The 14,439-nt window shown below is 36.2% G+C and overlaps 1 protein-coding gene across 1 annotated transcript in view; it reads right to left on the minus strand.

Annotated features, from left to right (window-relative positions):
* Positions 1 to 386: 386 nt before the first annotated feature.
* LOC139143924 (acyl-CoA 6-desaturase-like) overlaps positions 387 to 14,439 on the minus strand; it is a 59,265-nt gene continuing 45,212 nt past the window's right edge. The window contains exons 3-10 of the mRNA XM_070714538.1: positions 14,076 to 14,273; positions 8,920 to 9,021; positions 8,403 to 8,589; positions 7,824 to 7,900; positions 6,487 to 6,584; positions 5,496 to 5,672; positions 3,254 to 3,379; positions 387 to 2,972 (exon numbers count right to left, since the gene is read on the minus strand). Coding sequence (XP_070570639.1) covers positions 2,921 to 2,972; positions 3,254 to 3,379; positions 5,496 to 5,672; positions 6,487 to 6,584; positions 7,824 to 7,900; positions 8,403 to 8,589; positions 8,920 to 9,021; positions 14,076 to 14,273 — 1,017 coding nt within the window. The 3' untranslated portion in view covers positions 387 to 2,920. The remainder of the gene's footprint in view (positions 2,973 to 3,253; positions 3,380 to 5,495; positions 5,673 to 6,486; positions 6,585 to 7,823; positions 7,901 to 8,402; positions 8,590 to 8,919; positions 9,022 to 14,075; positions 14,274 to 14,439) is intronic.

The raw sequence follows: 14,439 nt of genomic DNA on the forward strand, positions 1-14,439 counted from the left end.
TGTACATCTGACTCTGGACACATTGACAGCAGTGCTATCCACAGTAATTTCAACATAATTTGAGGTGGCATCCTACAAAATGGAGATTGAGGGCAGTAACGTTTCTGATGGAGGGAACTTTTGGAAATGGAAAACTAAATTCCTTGTTGATCAGACTGTAAGTTTCTACAGAAGGAAGTTTTGTCCTGAAATCTGCACTCCTTGAAAGTGCTTAAAGTGATCAGAAACACTGTTTTTGACACGAGGTTGCATGTCCACAGGTTACAGCCTAAGCAATCCAGCAACAAAAACTGATGAATGCTGGGTATTAAATGTCAAAATGAGGCTGAAGCATCATGGGAAATGACAGCACAGAACAAAACCAAATGAAAAAACACAGTAATGTTATGAATTCTACAAATCATTTTTTTATTACAGAGCTTTACATATATTAAAGGTAAAACACACTTCAATATTGATCAAAAAATATTTATTACAATTAATTATTTCAGATGTATTCAAATTAACCGATTAAATAACAGCTTTCATAAATAATACTACATGTACACTGCATAGTTTGAGTTACAAAGTTTTTCTTTGGTGACCAGACAAAGATTGCACGGTTGTAGAAACTCCATACTTAAAACTTAGTTATTGTCTTTTTATTTCTTTTCTTCTCTTTTGAAGTAGTCTAGCATCTTGACATAATCTTTCGACCTTCGTCCATACGCCCAAAGACGACGTCGATACGGTTGCACCCAAAGTGATGAATATCAGTACAGAAAACATCACAGACAAGTTGACAGTAAAAATAAATGGAAATTCCAGAAAAGTGCATGGGTTGCAGGGTTTCAGTGCCTGTCAGCGGTCTCAGAGAACAATATTAATCAGTTGCTCATGATTTGATACATCAGCTATTGACTACCTGGGTTTTTTTCAAATTTTTGTCTTCAAACATACACACATCAATAGGGTTCAACATCTTTTTATCAGCTAATTGTGAAAATTAAGTACACTTGGAAAAGTGAAACAAGCTTTCCATATTGTTAGGGTCTACAAATGTGTGGCATAGCACACATTGGCAGTGATCTGCCACTGTTTTGGAATACGTGCTGTTTTGTCGAATCACTACACAATAAAAAAACAGACTAAAATCTTATACATTCTGAGATAATCTGAAATTTTTATGTAATTCTGAATAACACGCACAACATAACTCCTCTAAATTTTTTTTTCGGTCTGGGATATTTTTTAGTTTTATGATAATTTCTTCAGTTAAAAAATGACTGTAAATATCTGAGATTGCTGTGACAGTTTGTTTCCATGGCAACAAACCTGACACAATGAAAAAAGTGTCAAAAATGGGCAAAAATGGGGTATGACTTGCAGGAGAATAGAAGAATTCTTATTGGTTAATCTAGCTGTTTTTATCCTCTATCATCCAATCAAAGTTGTCGACTCAAAATTAGTTCGGATATAAGGGAAAAAGAAGCATTTCATGAGTATGATTGTCACATTCTTTTGGAAGATAGATATGTCAGTATTATAGAACAGTACATTACAGAGAATGAATTTTAGTGATAGAAAGCTGAGAAAAAAACAAGAAAACATGACAGTCAGAATCTGAATATGCAGGCAATGTTAAAATGTAAACAGAAATAATCCTGACTGATAATTATTGAGTGACAGTGACTCAAAGTAGCCGCTGTCTTCTGATCAGTATTTCACTAGCACTGGAAACACTACAACAAAGCTGAATTGCACAGTGACATTTAAATTATCCATAATGAAAAATATTTTTGAAAGGCACACACTGAGGCTCTTGAGCAATAAAGTTTAACAAAACAAGTCTACAGAGGATATTATAATGCAGCGAAATTTCTGCTTAACCCTGTGAAAGTGATATGAAAAAATAACAAAATACAGAAAGTATAGTTGATTGTATTCTCTGATTGGAAGACAAAAACAGTCTTCTAAAATGTCAAAATACATACAGTTACAGTACTACTGAAGAGATATGATGCAGCATAAATCTTTGAGACTCTTTGATTTCTTAATTTCACATAAATTTCTATTTGAGATAGAAAAAAAACTCTTCTGCTCAATATTATTTACAAGAAATAACATTCATGACACAGATAACAAAATAAAACTCACAATGAATAAAGGTATCTCGACTAAATGTGGTTAACCCTTTGAGTGCCAGAATTTTTTCCCACCAAAATGTTAGTACAACATTTTACCAGTTTTTGAGAATTTCTCAGTAATTTTTTGGATACTTTTGGACCAAATAGGCATCATAATTCATCTGCTACAGCTTTTTTATCAAAAGTTTAGCAAAAATCTGAAATCATTGACTAGAGTATATTTTATACAAGTGACAAAAATTCATTTTGGCACTCAAAAAGTTAACGCCGAAAAGTTCTTGAGTTTCTGAATATCGATAAATATGAAAGCCTCACAGCAACTGCTGTCTTACCTTGATATGGTGGCCACAAATATTTGAGCTAACCTAATACCCGGTATATATGTCCTTTGCTACAATTACGGTATTTAAATATTTTAAAAACACATCATTATCTGATAAAGTTCCCTAACTATAGTGAATTCCGATTAAATGAGAAAAGTCAAGCAGATATTTGAATTTCAACCTCTGGGGATAAATCAATGGATGAAAGTCATTCATCAAACATATGCACACAATTGTTATTAACACACACAATCTAGGAATATTAAACAAAAATAATCCGAAATCATTTTCTTTTTACACTTTTTACAAATTGCACGCAGAAAATTTCTGTGGTTTTCGTTATGCTGGTAGCTGCATGTCAGGAGGACACAGTTCAAAGGAGTCTGTAAGTAAAGCACATAACAAGCTGCTCTGCAGAGTTTGTGATGAACTTGACATGCTTTTGTTGTGTGGCGCCCTCTACAGGCCACACTAGCCATGGTGATAGGCTTCATACCACAGCTCTCCAGACTTCCTCAAGGATCTGAAACCGGGAATTGCAAGTGAAAATTTAAACCAGTTCCCACCAGTTTATGGGAGGCTGCAGTAAGGCAGACTAAATCATCATTTAGGATTCCCTTTATGAACAATCTAGGTTTTACTTGAGTCCTTACATATGCCAAGATTAATATTATGAAACATGTGAACATGGATATTAATCTATACTTGTCAATTTTTTGAGTAGTGAAATAAGTGCTCTATATTTATATTTAAGTCATCTGACTTCCAATTAAATTGGAATTTGATAATTTTTTCACTTCTCACCTCACAACGTCAACCATGGCTGTTAGTAGATTCTTAGATTCATAAGTAACGCTGTGTTTCTTGCATAGCGATTTCACCAAGGGTGCTATCTTGTGGTAATTGTGTCTGGGCATGGTTGGAAACAGACTGAAATGAAACGGAAATGAGAAAAACTATGATAGTTGCAGACCCGTGTCAGTGGTGACATTGTAAATGGCTTAAACTGTACGTAATAATAGCTTTTATTTCTTGTGCATAGCACAGCAATTGAACACTTCATTTGATAAGGGCATGGATACATCATTCCATTTGGACAAGCTCACTAGTCTACGACCTTTCCTTGGTTACAGTGTACCCAAGGCTCCACATCTAGATTTTCGATGAAAGCGTAACATACACCATAACCAAGGTGAGGTCCTAGAACTACAAGTTTACAGGCATCACAGACTCATAAATGTTACCTGTAAACTTTTAAACTTATCTTTTGTAACAAATTATGTAAAACACATATTACATATTCCATACAATGGATGGTTTTTTTGCATTTGAAACTGTTGTATCACCGATAATTTTCAAAGCCTGGATGTTCTGAGTATTTTCAGTTCTTCAATGCACACAAGAAAGAACCATGCTATGTTGTCAATAGTATTAAAACATAGCTCAACCCAGTAATTCTGATATATTGTACTTTTTCAGTGTTGATTTTTGTCTGCTAAAATTTTCCCAGAACTGAATTTTTATGTTAATTGTTTGATTTGGGCCATAATGAAAATAATATCTTCAGCAGTACAGTACCACATAAATCAAGAATTTCCTGGATTTTTTTCGCATCACTGGATAGTTTGCTTTCTGGCTGTTGTGTAGGTTTCATTACTCATTTAGTTTCATGATTACAAACCCTTTGCAAGCGGTAATTTTTTCCACCCAATGTTAAGCTCAACATTTTACTGATTTTTATGAATTTTTCTGTAAATTGTTTGATAATTTTGGACCAAATGGTCATAACTTTTCATCGGCAACAGCTTTTGATCAAATATTGAGAAAAATTTGAAAAATTGTCTTGAACTGAAAATTGTCTGCTTTATATCTTATAAAGGTGACAGCGCATTCACAAGATAAGAACTTCAAATCCAAAATGTTTTGTTGGAATGTACAAAGCACGCATACTGGTTTTGAAAAGAACCTATGTGTAAACATTTTCTGGGTTGCAAAACACATGTCACTGAACATAAATAATGTGAAATTATTTATAAAAAGTTAAAGAAAATTATGCTGTGTTGAAGTTTCATCTGAAAACTGCATTAATGACAGTTTGAAGCAGTTTTCAATCTTAAACATTAGTTCCAAATCTAAGTATAGAAAGCAACATATCTACAAAGAAAAAAGAATATGAAAACAAGAATAGTGACAGTTAAAACTACTTTAGAGGCAGAAATCCAGTTCCTGATCTAAAACTGTTACAGTTGTTTTCTGTCGTTACTTTGACTAATCAGTGTCTGATGTCTATTCAAATAAAGACTTGATCCGATTGGAAGTGAGTGTATAGACACTACTTTACAACATCACAGAAGATTAGCCTCTCGCATTGTTGTCCCGTTCATCCTCAAACAGTTTACGTTCATCCTCAAACAGTTTACGCAGAGCTTTCTTTTCAAGTCTTAAAACCCTAACACCCAATTTTCTCCAAATCCATTTATTTCACCGCACTGGTTTGGCCACCAGGTCTGCGGTTTTCTTTAACTGTCTCATACGTAACCAAAACTATTCTCAGCTCCCAGAGATCATAAAGAATGGAGATAAAAGCAATTAATGAGAGTTTCTTCACAGAAATTTCAAAAGAAATAACAATGAGACTGACAACAATTTAGCTGAGGCTGGAAGTATTCAGCTGGCAGATTCTTTGTTTGGCACCAGTTATATCCAAACTATGTGTCAGCTGAAACGTTTACTAAACAAAATCATACAATGTTTCTGTATCGCATGACCACTATCAAATAGATTTGGTTCATTAACTTTAATGTATCCTTTGTTCAAATGATGGCAATAATTATATACTAACTTTTAATAAAATAATCATCAAGAGTAGGCATAGCAACACTCTTAGATTCAAGAGAGATTGTGTTTGACTGATTTGCAGGGGAGAATGAAAGGGTTTGTGTGCTCCTACAACAGGCCACAGAATGAGAAATAAGGTCATTGACCTCTGTTTTCAAAGGTCGGAGGTCAAAGTTGAAAAGGTAAAAGGTTACAAGACTTCACTTACTGGTGCTCGATTTGAAAGTTGAGATGCCCGGTAAACCAATCATTGAAGAAGGATGGGTCAACATTACAAGTTGCCTGAAGTTGAAGTGGAAGCCAATGTTTGTGCTGTTCTTTGTCGATATCCATCGGAATATGGTTCATCTGAGTCACCCAAACAAACCAGTGACTCTCTAAAAATCTGGGGGAAAATATCAGTGTGACATGTAATTATGCCAGGAGGGGAGGAGTACTTCATGAAGGAGCTATCATGGGTATGTGCCACCCCACTGGGTCCTATTTCCACCTCTATTGGCCTCAAAAGGCCTGGTAATTATTCAGGGGTTCCAGTGTATGATAGATTGGTGGATCTGATTTTGGTTGCTTTGATATGGGCCAAGTTCCAGATGCCTAGCAGCAGGTTAAAAATATTTCAAACAATGGTTTACAAGAAGACACAATTTTAGTGACATGGGCAACACACCCTGGCTAAGAATCCATCAGATCACCCCTTTCCCGATACCCACTTCCCCGTTCGATTTTCCTTAGTATTTTGAATCTTGGTGTAAATTTTCTCCCTTTTTTTCTTCTATGAAAATGTTTGACTTTAGAAATACCCTGTGCACGAACAAAAGGATGATCTTGTATCCTCGACTTCCATGATACTTGTATGCTATATGGTACATGATGTTACGGCATACCTGAAGCACACTAGACAAAATGAAAACATCGAACTTTTCTTTGGGGGCCCTCCCACAGACTTGTGGAGCAACTTGACCCCCTTGGATTATATTGCTTTATTAGATTGGTCAGTGCAGGTCCAATACTCTTAAGTCTTGCAAGTCCAGTTTGCTGACATGAGCTTTTTATACTTGACATGAAGATGAAGGTCACACACAGGGGGAGTCACAGTGCATACTATGCCACCGTACAGACAGGAAAAATACCATTTCTAGTAAGGAAGGAATTTCTAACCCAGAATCAACGGTGATGTGGTACACTACATTACTGCTTACCTCACAAACATGTAGAGTGCAAATGTTCCCCAGCCTCCAAGTAATGGTGTGTACATCATGAACAGACGTGTGAAATAAAAACAGGTCCAAGCCAAATCCTTTATTGAAATTAAATAACAAACAAACAGCTGTATAAATGTTGAAATATTTTTCACAGCTTTTGATCCCGGAAGCCGTATTTGATTTTCAAACTGCAAAGCTGTGCCAACTAATATTTTTTATCTTGTAGAATCATCACTTTGTACCAAATCTGTGATGTTAATTTCAGGGTGACATGGATGGCTTTAAGAAGGACAAAATTTGAAATTAAACAAGTCAGTATGTACATTTCCTAGAATCTCCTGATCAAAGTTATGTTCTTTGATATGATATTTGTTTTGCATCTGTTTAGCCAAGTCATAAGGAACATAAACACATATACTATGTTGAAACATATTAGCCCCATTGTACTAAATGTTGTGGTTGGACCATAGACATACCGTAGATCTGAGTGAGTGAGTTTGTGTGAATTACATACAGTCAGTAAAAGTGTTTTCACTTCAAATCAAATGCATGTATGACAAGGTGACTCAATATGTAACAACGTTTGTAACACTGTAGCCTAGACTCTAAACGGAGTGTTTTGGTCTTGGCCATGAGAACTCTGAGGCCAAAACACTCTGTTTAAAGTCTAGGCTAGAAATACCATTACTCAATGCCGAATAAGCTTGACGTGGCCTTCCCATCACATACAGATAGCCATGCTTACCATGGATGTACATGGAGAAATCCTGCTAAAAATAGCCTTTTTTTAGCCAACTTCCCTGTTTAGCGGTCCAACTTTGCCATTGAAAACGATGGGAATGGACCAAATCGTGGCAATAAAAGGGGATGAAATGTTCTCTATAATAATTTTGCCAGAAGCCACAAGGCATCAGACGAATACAAGATTTTTGCGCGGTAGATGACACTTACAGCTCCACTGTGGTTACTATCAAATGATCAGTCAAGATCATTTGACAGATAGATTATAAGGTAGTTTACATCTCAAAAATGAAAGACTTAAACTTTTGCTCAAACTTTCCTCAAACAAATTTTCAACCATTCTCTTTCCAAATTAAGAATACCAAATCAGAGGTCACCATGCAACTTTGTTACTAGAGAAATAAATTACCAAATATTTACCAATATTCCAAATTCAATATGGCCGCCATTCCTCTTTGGGAAAATAGAATTCCCGATTTTCAAAAAACTAAGCCACTGTTGGAAACTTTGTTCAACATTGTAAGAGTCTGGGAGTCTAAATATCTGTCCCCGAGGCACGTTCTGCCTTATGTAAACAAAAACGTAATACTTACACCCCATCTTCTCCATTTGAAGACCAATATCAGATTTTCAATATGGAAGTCGATTGGCAGCAGAAGAGGTGGTCCAACTGAATTGAGAATGGCAAAAATAAATACTCAAAGAAGAGACACTCCTTGCATTTCATTTAAAAAGAAGCATTAGGTTGACCACACCTGTACTGCTTGAAGAGTTTTGGAGAGTTTAATATTTAAAACATCACATTGCGAGCCAAAGGCCAAATAAATCACATATACGTTTCCTGGTCACATGCTGAGAAAAATAGGTCAGGTTGGTGATGAAAAGTTTTCCCCGTTGAAGCTCAATAAGCATAAGAAAACTGTATAATTTGGTGAAATGTTATTTTTAGCACACAAAAATAAGTTTAGAGTGAGCAGTTTAAATAATTGCATAGATTTACCAGAAACACATAAATTGTTTTAATTTTTCTAACAACTGTTTAAAAACTTGATTTTACTATTTTTTTTTACCTTTGTGCTATTGCCCACTGTACCTAGTTAATTATGGAGGCATATCTGAAAAAACAGATACGGCGTAAAAATTGTTGTTCAATTTGGCACACATGCACTTACGAAGGAAAAAATATTCATGCTGCCAGTTGTAGGGCATGAAACCCTTTTTCTTTTTCCCCCACGAGACAGGCATTTTGTCACCAAGCAGAAACAGATACGGAAGAGCAACATCTGGGTCCTTGGCGATTATGTTGGGTTTGGCATGGTGCTGGAAGTGACGGAAATTCCACCAAGACGCTGAGGCAGCCTGGAGAATGAAAGAAACTGGATGATTTTTTTTTTCCAGAAAGCAACGCTGGTACATGCTGTGGCATTCATATTTTGTCATGCTGTATTCCCAACTGAGGACCTAGCATGTCATTCTGCTGAACAGTGCCCCCAAACTTCCATTTTTAAATTCTTTTGTTTATACAAGGCAATCCGAATTCATTTTAACGTAAATCCTTGTACCATTTATCTCGTATTTTTAAGTATCCATTTATTGCAGTATAAGGACATTGACAAATTTTCTACAAGTTTGTTCAATCTTTATACCCCACGGGAAAAGTTGACCTCAATATCTTTTTCTTTTCTTTACCTTGAGTCCGCCAATGACAAAGTTATGTACTAAGTGATTGGCTTTGGACGTTTTGAAGACTGAGAGATGTCCTAAGTCATGCTGCAGCCAACCAGCCTGGGCCTGATGAAAAATATATCAAATGATATCTATATTAGCTATGAGATGTGTCTGTATCAGTGACCAGGAGCGTCTATATTAGCTATTAGGAGTGTCACCCCCTGGACATTTCCCCATATATTGATTGGGTCATGAGGCTCAGGTTGGGCCCAGAGAGGAAAAATCCAAGAGATAAGTGTCCTAGAATTAAATAACAAACCCTGATACCTTACACAGTATGAGAATAGTCACCCCCTTGGATATTAACCATCAGGACACATTTGATGCTAAGGTTCGGGATAAGTTTAGGGTGAGTGTTCTCGGACAGTTAACCCCTGGCCATATATACTGGACACTCACTCTAAATCTATCCCTTACCCTTGCAGTAATATTTCTGGGTATTGCCAGGGGATAGCTGTCCTAGAACCCTGCATTATTATCTGTTACTATTATGCATAATTACCACCAATTATTACTAATCTTACCATCTATAATTATAATCATTATCTATTACCATTATATGTATTTCTCTACCTTGCTCCTTATTCCATCGTTATAAATTGCAGTAGATTACCAATAAATAAAAATGAGTGGTAGACTATACAGGGTACATGATTTTTACACCTCTGATACTAAATCTACATTGAACCTTACATCCACCCACTTCTGCTGCTACGGAGGTAGGTCTCATTGTGACTGCAGACGAAAAGGTTGATGAAATACAAATACGGTAGGTTTGTTAAAAACTTTTCTCAGTGAATTTAGGGACTAGGCATAGATCACACTCTCTGTTGAAAAATCTAAAGTTGAACAGAATGGCCAACACCAGAATAAAGCCAGAATATACAATATTGGATAGAATACGGAATAACCAAGACAATGAGCAAATTAAAGTATTACACCGCATTACTCATTTGGTATTCTCGACTACTCGTTGTGTTATCACTTAATTTGTCAGTGTCCTTAATTGCAATCATTCCTTTGTGAGTGTAAATTTGCATATCCTTTGTCACTTTCATCTTTAGCATCTGGCTCTAGAGATGAAATTCAGATTCAATGCCGTACATTCATTCACATGAAGTTTTGAAAACACACTACATCGAATTCTGCACCAGATCTTGACAACCAAGACAATGAGCAAATTACAGTATTACACCGCATTACTCATTTGGTATTCTCGACTACTCGTTGTGTTATCACTTAATTTGTCAGTGTCCGTAATTGCAATCATTCCTTTGTGAGTGTAAATTTGCATATCCTTTGTCACTTTCATCTTTAGCATCTGGCTCTAGAGATGAAATTCAGATTCATTGCCGTACATTCATTCACATGAAGTTTTGAAAATAAACTACATCGAATTCTGCACAAGATCTTGACAACTTTGTTCTGACTTGATATTTCCCTGTGAGAGTATCACAAAGTTATTTAATCATTAAAATTGTGGGGTTTTTTTCCACCATTTTGAAGAATAGTTTGACTTCCTTTGTACATATACTTCTTAAAACACATCCCAACACTGAAAATGAGTTTCATCACATTATGTAGAACTGATTTATTGTGTTATGAGGAAAAGTCATGGGTAATACTTATCTTTCAAAATCATTTTTTTTCAACTTTTGCTAATGTTTTTTGCCATAGGAAAATGCCAGCTTCTTTCTTTAAATTTGCAATGGTGAATAAAAACAATGAGCCACAGGTCAAATTTTTGAACCAGAGAAACAAGTTGGCTCAAATTCACAAATATTTGAAAATAACCGTGGCAATTATTCTCTGAGTCAGCTATGGGAAAAATATTGTATTTCTAATATCACAAAAACAAGACTGAAACTTAGTTTCTCTAGATGATTCAAGATGAGGCCACACACCGGCACAGAATGGTAAGATTTTAAAATCAAATGCCTAAAGGCTCACCCTGTCTTCATATAAAATACAGCTATCTTTCACTTGGAAGTTCAACAACTTTGATTTGGCAACAGCATCAAAATAGGACTATGATACACCACTGTGTGGTAAAATGCTTGCAGACACCTCTCTGGTAGTCTCTAGAATAGTTACCTAGTATATTCATTTTTCTCTTTTGAGCAGTCTGTTTTTTTAAAAAAACTCAATATTAGCCTTACAGTCAGCCTATGTCCTTACACTTTAAAGCGTGATAAACCTTGAAATCAAATTCAAATGTTATACCGCAGCTTCCATGAAACAGATTTCCGGGAACTTTATTATCAATCGTTATCACGCAGAACCATTCTTACATCGATATCTGTGACATTCAAATAATACTATTGATAGTGTGAAATACTTGATATGACACAAGATTATTTATTAAGGATCATGCACTCTGTACGACTGACTGCACTTCAAGAAAAATTTCTAGCACACTTGGAATAGTCACGCGGAAACCCACTTTTTTACATTTTTCAATGACAGAGTCAGAGAGCTGCAGAAAATATCAAAAACACTGAAATTCAGTTTGTGTCTGCAATATTGCTAGTCACAGTGGGAGGACTTGTGGTGTACACTTTGTGAAAGCTACTCTGCATGAAATTTCAACCATGAGTCTTCTATTATGTAGCAGCCAATTGCAAGCAAACCCCCAAATATACCGTATATCTCTGACTTTTCATATTTTTCATCAACTATTATATTCTTTTGTCTGTACTGCTTGGCATTTTGCGATACTCAAAATTGAGTCTTACCTTTTGAAATACATCAGAATACTGACAGGCAAAAACAGAACGTACTCCAATACAAAATGAATGAAAATTATTCCCATGGGGTGCACAAGAAGAGAAATAGACATCGGGTAAATGAGTTTCATGAAGCATGTCGTAGCTAGGAATTTTCCTGGCAATAATTTTGAAACATTTCTGATCTGCCCAACAAAAGGCAGTCGTATTATCTGTCCTACGGCACTCCCCAAGCGAACCTTGAAAAGTAAAGTATTCAATACAGACTGTACATGTTTAATGCGTGCCTTGTCACTGCTGACAACTGAATGAAGTTCGACGATACATTACAAAAAGATTCCATGGGAATCCTATGGGACAGAGTAAATCCCACAGGAATCCGATGGAACTCCTTTTATATGTTCGCAGGATTTCACCGGAAATTTTGAACATGTCCCGCATGCATCTTATTCTCTCATGGAAATCTCAGGGGGTGTCAATCCTATGGGGAGTCATTGGTCCTATTGTACCCAAAGAGGATTTCTCTGCTTATTTTTCGAAGCGATATGATATTTTATGCACAGAAACAAAGCACTGTATTAAACACGATTCATTATGTGGTTCACTGAATGAGTGGAACCCCTTTACTAGCTTACTGCGAGTGAGAAAACATTCTTAGCAAAAATAACCACTAAAAATTTATGGTTACTTCAAAGTTATGGTCACTGCCCATTTGGTAAATTTACAGATGAACTGTGCAGCAGATCCTAACTGAGCAAGAATTTTTTTCCAGCGCAGGATTTTAGAAGGACTACAGGCTACTGCTAAAGCTAGTTGCACAGAAAGCACAATATAAAGCATTTTGCAAAATGATAATCTTTGATAGAATCTTACCATTCTATAATATTCCACACAGAAAGAGCAAAGGATGATGGGAGGCAGTCATCTTTGACAGATTGCAGAGAATGAGAGAATATGAAGAAAAGACAACAGAAAAAAAAGTCAGTGTTTAGAATATAGCATGATAAAGATGCTACGGGTGTCTGAGATGTGGCTGCAATAAAGTCAAGCTATTTTAAGAAGCGTTAATATTCTGTAATTTATTACCTCTAAGTGGTGTATAATGAAACATACATGAGTGATAATAGATATTTATCACTCCTCAGGTGTGTTATCATGCGGTTGAATGAAAGGAAAATATTGATTAAACACAGAATGAACTTCATTCAATATATGCGTCCCATTTCTCACCTGCCTATCGTATAACAAGCGAACGTTTCTCGTTTATTTCTCTTAAAAGAGAATGTGTCTCTTAGAATATAGGATGCACTATACACGCAATATATGAGAATCTTGGCTATTTCTTTTTAGAATTGTGTGTAAATAAGAAAGAAATGAGACTGGGCATTCAGTTTCTGAAAAGCATGAAGCATTGACTGATCCATAAGGTTTATAATTGCATGAGTAGGTCAGTCTCGCACATCTCCTAAATCCAACATTCATAGAGAACGTCTGTGTCCAAATGAACAAAGCTTGGCTATTAAAGATGAGCATTAAGTTTAATAGACCCATAAAGTGTGACAGGGTCAATGGCAAGTCTAACAAAGTTTACTACCCCCTTACATTGTGACGCTTTGATCTCACCCTATTGTTTTCTGTTGTAATTTTGGTTAAGTCTATAGGGAATCAGGGGTGTGAACGGGACTCATAGAAACCTTACAAGCACCAGAAGGTGCCTGGGATAACCGTAGAAATCATTATCAGGCGTAAACGATGTGACAGTATTACCAATCCCACTGAACTTAAAATGAATTGAGAAGTAATTATGGTAACACACAGAGGCTGAACAAATTTGAACACACACAAACAAATTTTTTTTGTGGCAGGGGTGTAGGAATGAAAGCTAAGTGTGTGCCAGAAAAGATTGTCCAGGCACAGATTCAGTTGAAAGCACAAACGATTTGCAGATAAGTGAACCTGAATAATCTGAGTATGCTTAGAAGTAAAAGAGAGCTGACAGGACAAGTTGCTGGCTTGAATTTGCCAGTGAAGTGGAATTATAACTGTAACATTATGATGTGTACTGTCTTGCTGTCCATAAAAAAGCACTGTGGCTTTACATGTGAAGCAGTGAGTTTTGAAACACGAGGATTATATCTAAGCTGCTTTGAGCTTCAGTGCCTGCACATCGGTACATATTACATTTTATGTTATGCAGCCTGGTTGTTAAAGAAATCATGAAGTGGTTGAGTAGCATGAAAATTCTATTTCGATATATGCTTGCAATTGGATAACGAGTGATGCACTTTCATATTTGCATTCCCGGAAGAACAAATATCATAAACAGGTTACTGTTTCAAAGCTATGAAAGTTGATCAGATTTAGTGAAATCCATTTATATACGGTACATACCTGCATGATTGTGAGCAGACATGCGGTGACCAGCAGAGGGACCCATCCTGTCCCAAAATACAAGAGATTTAACCAGCCGAGCAGCTCAAGTAAGATGATGTGGCCCAGGTGGGCTCCAAAGAAGAGCAGGTTGGGTTCAAACAGTCCCATCTCCTCAGCTTTCTTCCGTAGATCCCGGAAGTCGGAAACAATTTCTGCCTGCAATAATGTCAATGGAAGTAAAGTTTGAGAGTCTTTCACTGCGAGTACGTGTATGCTGAGATGTGCTCTGTGGAAAATTTATTTTTATTTTACCATGTTTGCATCTGTATACCTCATACTTTCCTCTGGGCAACTTCAAACCATTTCCTTTTGGGAAATCAAG

Source organism: Ptychodera flava, chromosome 11, assembly GCF_041260155.1.
Source record: "Ptychodera flava strain L36383 chromosome 11, AS_Pfla_20210202, whole genome shotgun sequence".
NCBI classification, from domain to species: Eukaryota; Metazoa; Hemichordata; class Enteropneusta; family Ptychoderidae; genus Ptychodera; species Ptychodera flava.